At 30.9% G+C, this 9,970-nt stretch overlaps 1 protein-coding gene across 1 annotated transcript; it reads left to right on the top strand.

Annotated features, from left to right (window-relative positions):
• The first annotated feature begins 405 nt into the window (after positions 1-405).
• Positions 406-4,520, top strand: LOC140968205 (amino-acid permease BAT1 homolog). The gene is made up of 8 exons (XM_073429096.1): positions 406-915; positions 1,041-1,301; positions 2,090-2,108; positions 2,189-2,408; positions 2,488-2,669; positions 3,107-3,396; positions 3,469-3,598; positions 4,086-4,520. The coding sequence occupies exons 1-8, from the start codon at positions 776-778 to the stop codon at positions 4,431-4,433; spliced, it is 1,590 nt and encodes a 529-aa protein (XP_073285197.1). The 5' UTR covers positions 406-775; the 3' UTR covers positions 4,434-4,520.
• Positions 4,521-9,970: the final 5,450 nt, after the last annotated feature.

The raw sequence follows: 9,970 nt of genomic DNA, 5'->3' as shown, positions 1-9,970 counted from the left end.
AAATTTTGCTCAGTGACTAAAATTCCTAAAATATATAACTTTATATACACATTAATCTCGAGACTAGGCTGAGCTAAAGTCCACCCTAACCCCTAGTGAAGCTACGCCCCTGCATGGACAACATTAATTTAAAAAATATATAATTCAATTAGAAATTTAACTTTCACAATATGGAATAGTATAGATTAATTGCGAAAGAATAACAATACGTGTCATGTCTCAATAACGTCTTAATAATCGATGTTTTGTAAGATAACAAAATCTTGTCTTAAATTTTAAGAAGGGGCCTCGAGCTCGACCACGTAAAAAAATCAAAACAATTTCTTTTTTTTAAAAAAAAAAAATAAAAAAATATAATATATTATGTGGGTACCGCCCATCCCAACTTCAAGGACAGATTAACGGCAATGAAAGAGCTGACCACTGAATTTTCGGTAAATGAAATGATATCCTGTCATTGATTCATTGATTTTTCGGTTTTCCCATTCCTCTCTCTTCTGCTGGCTTCCCTTGACCATAGCTTGATTTCTCACCTTAGAACACACACGCAAAGTAATAACTTTCTTGCAAGATTGCCACCTAATAAACCCATGTGCGCAATACCATTTGAACGTGATCTTGAGAAGGAAAAGTAATCCTTGGAATATTCATTCATAGAAAATAGGGAGAGAGGTTTGGATTCGAGTGTGATTCTTTTCATTCTTTGAAAGAGGATCACCTCTGTATCCCCCTCTCTCTCGAAGGAAGGGTAGAAGACAGGCGGGGAAGGAGAAAAATGGGGTGGAAGAGGGGAGGAAAGGACGATCAACCTATTATTCGATCACATGTTCCCCCAAAACCCCATAATTCTGCTGATTCAGGCCATGCACGTTTACACGAGCTTGGCTACAAACAAGAACTCAAGCGTGACCTCTCGTAACTTTTCCTTCCTTGTTTCCAATCCATCACAATAAATTATTTCTTCTTGTTTATGATTTTCTTGATTTCTTCTTCACTAATTTTTTATGGATTTTTTGTGGGTTTTGTCTGGGGAAGTGCAGAGTGTTGTCAAACTTTGCCTTTTCATTTTCCATAATTTCAGTGCTCACTGGTGTGACAACACTGTATAACACGGGCTTGAATTTTGGTGGGCCGGTTTCTATTGTTTACGGATGGCTGATTGCGGGTGTTTTCACCATGAGTGTTGGTTTATCCATGGCCGAAATTTGTTCTTCTTATCCTACTTCTGGGGGACTCTATTATTGGAGTGCAAAGCTTGCCGGCCCTGTTTGGGCACCCTTTGCCTCATGGATCACTGGATGGTAATTTAAGTTTTATTTTTGGGTATGAACTAGTTTCCAATTTTAATCGAATCGTGCTAGTTCACGTGTTGTTTTCTCACATCAATGCCATAATCGGTGGTTCTTGTAATTTACAGTAGTTTGAGGTGGCTGACTTGTTAGTTGCCGTGGTACAAAATATACCCGTGTTCACTTTCTTGGATGTGTCTATTATTGGATGTGCTATCATTTGACTGCCCTTGCATTTCATGAGTTATATACTCAATCAAATGCCTTTCTGAGAGCAAATGCTACCAAAGTTTGGTTACTTTCTACCCTCTTATTCTCCTTTCCCCGGGTTATTGAGTTCTCTTGTGCTCTTTGGTTGTTGTGTTGGCTTGAAATTGGTTAATCTTTTTTCATAATTTAAATTGTAGAAACACATCTTCAAGCTTATTTTATGCAGCATTGTATCGTTGGTGGGATCTGATAGGATCATTAGCTTGCAAGATTGAAATTCTTTCTATTTCTATATCCAACGTAATCGTTTACGCTGAGGATGACAGATAATTGTCTTCTATATCCAACGTAATCGTTTGTGCTGAGGATGACAGATAATTGTCCTTATTTTACTTGATCACATTTAGGCATATAATAAGATTTACTTATAATATATTGCATAGAAAGTACAGTTGGTGACATTGAGTTTTGATTAATAATACTTAATTAAGTCTTTCATGCTCATGTTAATGGAATATCTTCTGCCTATATAATCTTATGTATCTTTCATATTTGATATAATTCTAAATTAATTTTTCATTTTTCTGCAGGTTCAATATTGTTGGACAGGTACTCTTGAGCACTTTGTCTTTACATCTCAAAGTTCCTTTATATTGCGTGAATCATTTATAATATTATTTCTTTTGCAGTGGGCCGTTACAACGAGTGTAGATTATTCACTAGCCCAGTTGATTCAGGTAATAATTCTCCTCAGCACAGGTGGAAAGAATGGAGGAGGATACGAGGCTTCTAAATATATAGTTATCTTGATCCATGGTGGAATTCTATTCTTACATGCTATCTTAAACAGTCTACCTATCTCTTGGTTATCCTTCTTTGGACAGCTTGCTGCTGCATGGAACGTGTTAGGTAATCAAAATAGTGAAAAACTTTGTAATAATATTTAACAAGTATTTTTACAGGTATCTGTATTCTTTCGTAATTCCAGGTGTTTTTGTTCTTATGATCCTCATTCCCTTGGTTGCAACTGAGAAAGCCAGTGCCAAGTTTGTCTTTACTCATTTCAACACGGATAACGGGGAAGGAATTAACAATAAACTGTACATATTTGTTCTCGGACTTCTCATGAGTCAGTATACGCTAACAGGATATGATGCATCTGCACATATGGTGAGTTCAATTGCTAGCTTTTTCGAAATACTGATGATATGTCTCCACTTAGACCATTTTGAGTTGTGGTTATCTAGAATGATATCCTTCATGTGTGGGGGAATAACCAGTGATTAAAAAATATGAACTCTCTCATTTTAATGCTTGGATTACTCGATCTTGAAATGTATTTGAAATTAGTCACTTGAATTGGGCTGTTTCGTCTGGAAGGAACAAATGTTTGTGGTGACATGCAGCTTGAAGAGGCATTACACATTTTGATGTAGATTTTGAATTGTTAGATATGGTAAAAAAATTCAGGGGATTTTTCTTTTTGAGGCATTATCAAATTGATTTTTATTTTTAAAAAATTACTGTGCTTCTACCTCCGTACACCAGAAAAATTTATGTGCTTGTTGAACCAAGCAGTCATTTTTTGTAATAATTTCTGTGTCCAGACAGAGGAGACCAAGAATGCTGATGAGAATGGACCAAAGGGAATTATTAGTTCAATTGGCATATCCATACTCGTTGGTTGGGGCTATATACTCGGAATCACTTTTGCAGTAACCAAAATCCCAAATCTTTTGAGCTCGGAAAATGCTGCCGGTGGTTATGCCATTGCTGAAATATTTTACCAAGCTTTCAAGATTAGATATGGAAGTGGTGTTGGTGGAATTATTTGCCTTGGTATAGTAGCCGTTGCCATATTTTTCTGTGGCATGAGTTCAATTACAAGCAACTCCAGGTAAAAACACTCTTTTCTTGCATTTACAAGCAGTGATTTTGTTATACAAACCTAATCTGGATTATTTTGCAGGATGGCTTATGCGTTCTCAAGAGATGGTGCCATGCCATTGTCAAAGTTTTGGCATCAAGTAAACAAGCAAGAGGTACCCGTAAATGCAGTTTGGCTGTCAGCTATCATAGCGTTTTGCATGGCATTGACGGTATGATTGACTTTTTTCCCCTCTAAGCATTTCACATATGTTAATTATGTCAGATTTTCAACGCAGATGTGGCCCAATATTCCCAGTATGTTTCTTGTGATGACCTATCTCATTAAGATATATGTGGAACCACTTTCAGTATAACTTAACGTACAAGAGATAGAGACATAAGGGTTGTTGGCCTGACTCGAATGTAACAATAAAATACTCATTAAAGCCCACATAGACAGTAAAAATTTGTAGGTTTTTTTTTCACCACCCCTCTTGCAACGAGTTGTGTGTTCTCTTCAGTCGCGGGGCATGGAAGGGGGGGGGGTGCAAAATACATTGTATGACACATTCTATAGGAAAAGTATTTATAAGACAATGTGATAGGAAGGGGGTGATTGACCTACTGGCCCCTGGTTAATTTTTTCCTTCATTGCTGGTTTCTTTCTTCCTCACATCCCTTGTGGCACGTCATAAGATTTTTGGTTTATGTTTGCAGTCACTTGGAAGCATTGTAGCATTTCAAGCCATGGTCTCAATAGCCACAATTGGACTCTACATAGCCTATGCATTGCCAATATTTTTTAGAGTGACTTTGGCTCGAAGATCATTTATTCGCGGACCTTTCAATTTGGGACGATATGGGAACGTTGTTGGTTGGATTGCAGTCTTGTGGGTGGCAACAATATCTGTACTCTTCTCCTTGCCGGTCGCCTACCCTATTACCAAGGAAACTCTCAACTATACTCCTGTAGCTGTTGGAGGTCTACTTATTCTTACAGTTTCTTCTTGGATTTTCAGTGCTAGGTACTGGTTTAAAGGTCCTGTTACAAACATAAGTAGCTGAAGTAGCTCAATTATAGGTTGAATTCTTTTGGCATTGAACTGCTAAATAATTGCTAGTGTTTCATTCTACGTTATGTTTCTTTGATCACCATGAATTATTTTATTACTTGCGCAAACTCTGCCCCATGTATGATGTAAGATTACATAAAAGACATGCCAAGTATATAAACTTTGTGTTGCACAATATATCGAATGGTACAGTACATAAAGGTTTTTATCAAAAAAACCAGCTAGCTTCCAACACTTTATAGATGGCTTCGTAGAAATCCATGCACGTAGAATGAAACACGGACAAATAAATAGTTGCTGAATGTAATTCCGACATGACAAATTAAGTGTTGAGCATTCGGGGTAAGTATTTGGGAGCTTAAATGTCTAGCAAAGCAGCTTCTCTCAGAGAGCACTCGGAGATCAACCAAATTCGCATGACACATCGTGCTATCGGGAAATATGTAGTCGATATATGGACCTTCTCTTCATATCCCAACACAATTTGAGATCCCTCGTATCTATATCTATATATTCTTGACTCCGCCACTGCTCGTGACATGCCAAATTTATAAATAATCGCTTAATTCGTTAAGTGATGTGACTAGTACTAATACAAGTATTTGATTAGTTATCATATGTAAATATGAATATATACCTAAATAATACATATCCACTTAAAGTGTGATGTAAGTATCTGCCAATTGTTATAAGTACTACTTATTTCCTAAGTTTTGCTCAAAAAAATTGGTGAATGAGGACAATTAATTTCATGGGTTAAATATTATAATCCTCGATCAAACTAAGATAAAATAGTATTTTGCATAGGATCAAAGGTAATTAGTGGTGCCGTACGTTGAAAGTTTCTCAATTTAATTCCCTTAAAGTGTCTTTATGTTGTTTTTATTTAAGATAGAATTAGGAGTAATTAAGGTTGGTGGAGTGTTCTATAATAATGAAGATAATATTAATGACAAAAACTTACGTGAGACGGTCTCACGGATCGTATTTTGTGAGACGGATCTCCTATTTGGGTCATCCATGAAAAAATATTATTTTTTATGCTAATAGTATTACTTTTTATTGTGAATATCGGTAGGGTTGACCCGTCTCACAGTTAAATATTCGTGAGATCGTCTCACAAGAGACCTACTCAATACTAATATAATGGTTAGTAGTTAATAACCCCACAATATCAATATTTTTTAAATGAAACAAAATAAAATAAAATCTCAAAGATTAACTTTCAAAATTACTTTAACCTCATAATATTTCACAAAAATTTATAATATATAAATAAATATTTAAACATGAATTTAGTTGCATGCACGCAATTAAATACAAAAGTATGTTATCATTAAAGAAAATTGACATCATATATCAATGATTAAGAATTCGAATCAGAGGGATAAACAATTTAGATATAGAATAGAAAAAGACACTATTTTCTACCATAGAGAAGTAAGCGTGCCATGTTTAGCACAATCGTTCACGTGACAAGCAATGTGTCGAATTCTTGTTTTGAAAGCAATGTTCGAATTTTATATGAAATTTTGTTGCTTTTTGAATTAGTAGATTTTTTCTCTCAAAATACGATATTTTATTCCTAAAGAAGAAGCCTAGTTTAAAACAAAAAAAAAATAATTTAAATATCAAACAATTTATTATCCTAATTTATAAATTAATTAATTGAAAATCAAAGCAATTAATTATCCTAAGTTACAATTAGTTAATTACAAAATCAAAACAAAATTATTAATAAAGGGATAAAAACTAGTAATATTGTTATTGTTATGATATGATTGTGAATGTACATGATTATGTTGATAGATTTTCTATTAAGATTGATATATCAATACTTATATCTATAGATTTATATATATTCTACCATTATATGCAATAAATAGATGTTCTCATTTATGAATAAAATAATTCGGAGTCATTTTCTGAACTCACATTATTCTCATCTCTTTTTTTATTAAATTTATAACAACACAAATGTTTTCTTTTGAGTTGTTCTCTTGAAGAGCGTAGCATGTTATTAAATATTTTTAATGTTATACCAATTGATGCTAGTGTAGCACGATCTTATAATATCTTGTTGATTTCCTGAAGTGACACAACACACTTTTACATTGATACTTAGCAAGATCCAACATCGATCTACCAATTTTTTTTTAAGAATACTGATTTAAAAATTACAAATCTAACCAGAGATTTATGATATGAATAATGTATATATTCCTGAAAAATATTATATCTAGAATTTAAATATCTAAGATAGATCTGTCAATATTTCTCGACAATATTAATATATCATGTAAGGTTATCAATTTCCTAAATAATATAGATATCAGATAAAACATTCATCAATATTCATGATGAATATGGAAATTAGATATAAAATATGTCAATATTCCTGATGAATATTAATGTAAAGATCAAATATTTGTCAATAATTTTGACGAACATTGATTTTAGTATTAAGATCTGTCAAAATTCTCGATGAATATTGATCTACGACATAAGATTTATATTTATTCTCAAAAATGTCAATCTAAAATAGAATATATTTCAATAATCATGAAGCATATTGATCAAAGATCACATATCTATTATATATCAATATTCTTAAATAATATTACTTTTACCATTGATAATCTAGACACATCTATCTAGTGAAAAATATTAGATTTATTATTTAAAACATGAATATATGTTTTTATTCCTAAAAAATATTAGATATTTAATTTAAGATGTAAGGTTTGTCGATATTCAATGAAGAATATTAATATAGTATATAAGATCTATCAATTGGAAAATATAAATCTCGAATAATTTGGAAAAATATCGATCTTAAATATTATTGAAGAATTATCAACAATAATAATACTAAAGATACAACAAATATATCGTACAACGATATTTACAATAATTATATCGTGATGTTTTGTTATTATGTAATTAGATTTTGTATTGAATTTATATTGAGATTTTGATAAATGAAAATTTTGAATTAAATTTTTTGTATTGTAATAATTGTTGTACAAAATTAGTTGTACATGTAGCATCACTCAATCAACAATACTGTAGAATATTGATATAAAATACAACACATGTCAATTGGTGCAAAATCAAAATTTGTCAATATATTGTGCAAAATATTAATATAAGATGTATAATTTATCGATCTTCTTTAAGAATATTGATACAAGATTCTAAAGGTGTCAATTCGGGTGGGTTGGGTTGTGTTGAGTAATGGTAATATTAAAAAATTGCTCAACCCGAACCCGAGTCAACCCGAAAACTCTCAACCTGAACTCAAACTCGAATCAACCCGATTAACCAGATATTGAATTTTTTTAAATTTTTTTAAATAAAATTAAATAAAATTCAAAAAAAATAATATTTTAATTTAAACATATAATAACAAAATATCCCGCATATATATGATCTAAATTTGAAAGTCTAATTGTAGAAAAATAACATATATTTACTAAATCAAATAAACAATTATTTAAAAAATAAAAAATATTCAAAAAAATATTAAATTATAAAAATGTATGATATAAATATACAATAAATATTTTTTCAGACATACAATATAAAAAAATGTAGGCAATATTTATTAATTAATTTTTTTTTAAAAAAATTACAATTTTCGGGTCAACCCGATCCAACCCAACATGATCATGTTGTTTGAATTTGATCTAATATTTTTGCATTATTGTTAAATAATTTTGGTTTGATATCGAATTAGAATCATATACTTGTTGTTAATTATCTTGAAAAAACATGATATATTATTTATTAATAATCTACATAAAATCAATTTTATTTGTTTTCGGTCGAATGATTTATCAAGTTCTGGAAAAATGATAAATTTTTTATGCAAATTTTTGTTAACTTGTCAAATGGTTTCACCAAAATCTACCAAAAACCTATACAATTCTCATTATAGATTTTGTGAACTTTGTTGAAGGAATTTTGTTCCAACTATCATATTTAATCATAAAATTTTTGCAATTCTTATTATTTTATGCTGCATTAAAATTTCAAATTTTATGTTTATTTCCACCGTTTTGTTTGTCCGAATGCGAGATTGGGATAAAGATGTCTAACCAAATTTATTGTTTCCAGTACATATCATTAATTATCATAATTGATTCATTCGTTACAGCTTATATTTCAAGTAGAAGATACCGAAAGAAATGTATGTCTAAATTTCTAGTTTCATTCTTTCTAAAACATGAGTAAATAATGATCGAGTAATATTGAAAGTCGCTTAATTGACGTGATTCATTTCCTAGAATATATGAACACAGTCAGCATGATCTGTGAAAATTATATGTTTCAAGTGTCGTAAACAAATATTTGTATTTGTAGTACGATAAAAATATTAGATATCTTAATCAAATATTGTACGAGATATACATTGATCTCTTGAATCACTATACAGTACTTGCAGTACGTTAAATGTTTTCTATCAAGCATGATCATGATTTGCGGAGGAAATTTATTGTCACCCAAATTATATTTTCATTATAACTTAACATAGATGTATTAAAGATCCAGAAGATCACTGATCACCGATGAAAAATGACGTGTTTGATAATATTTGAAATTTGAACTCAATGACAATAATCATTGATATAATATGTTATTAAAAATAAACCACTTTATAAGAGCCTTAGTACTCGAGAATAGTTAATATGAATTTTGTTGAAGAAAAAATAAAAAATTTATTGTTAAGAATGAATGTTGTTTTTGTATTTTATAGATAAATATAATATCGACACAACTGGTCGAGCTGATATCAAAATAAAATTGGGTGGCACATAGACACAGTTTCTCAAAAATGATATTGTATCAATGTCAATATGATAAAATAAATGTTACAATAAACCAGAAGTTTATTGATATTGAAGTTTGCTAATATTGTAAACCTAAAGTTCATTGATATCGTAAACAAGAATTTAAGGATTTTTATATAGTTAACTCTTTTGCTTTTACAAACCAAAAGTTTTATATGAATAAAAAGTCATTTGATACAAATATTTCTATAGTTTGAAATAATTGAATGTTTTATGCATCTCAATTGTATCTAATATAACAAATTATTGATACTTATTTGAGCATCCCAATGGTGTATCTAGTATAACAAATTATTGATACTGCATAAATATATTGATAAAGAACTAGAATTTCTTGAACATGTCAATAAGAAGATTCTCGAATCAATTAACTATAAGATTATAAGATTTTAAAAATCTATATATGATGAATTGTTAAATTTGGTACCACTATCAGTCGTTCATATTGGGAATGAATCCCTCTATTTTCGAGAATGAAAAGGTAATTTTAAATGTGGGGTCACAACTTGCAACTAGGGGTGTAAACGAATCGAACACGTTCACGAACTTTTCGAGCCGGTTCGAATTCGAAATTATCGAATTCGAGCCGAACTCGAACACGTTCGAATATTTTTCGAATCGAATTCGAGCTAAAATTATATTGTTCGATTGTTCGCGAACCTTAGCATTATATATA

The sequence above is a fragment of the Primulina huaijiensis genome, unplaced genomic scaffold (assembly GCF_012295235.1).
Source record: "Primulina huaijiensis isolate GDHJ02 unplaced genomic scaffold, ASM1229523v2 scaffold33135, whole genome shotgun sequence".
NCBI classification, from domain to species: domain Eukaryota; kingdom Viridiplantae; phylum Streptophyta; class Magnoliopsida; order Lamiales; family Gesneriaceae; genus Primulina; species Primulina huaijiensis.
This window is presented reverse-complemented; position numbering and strand designations above follow the sequence as displayed.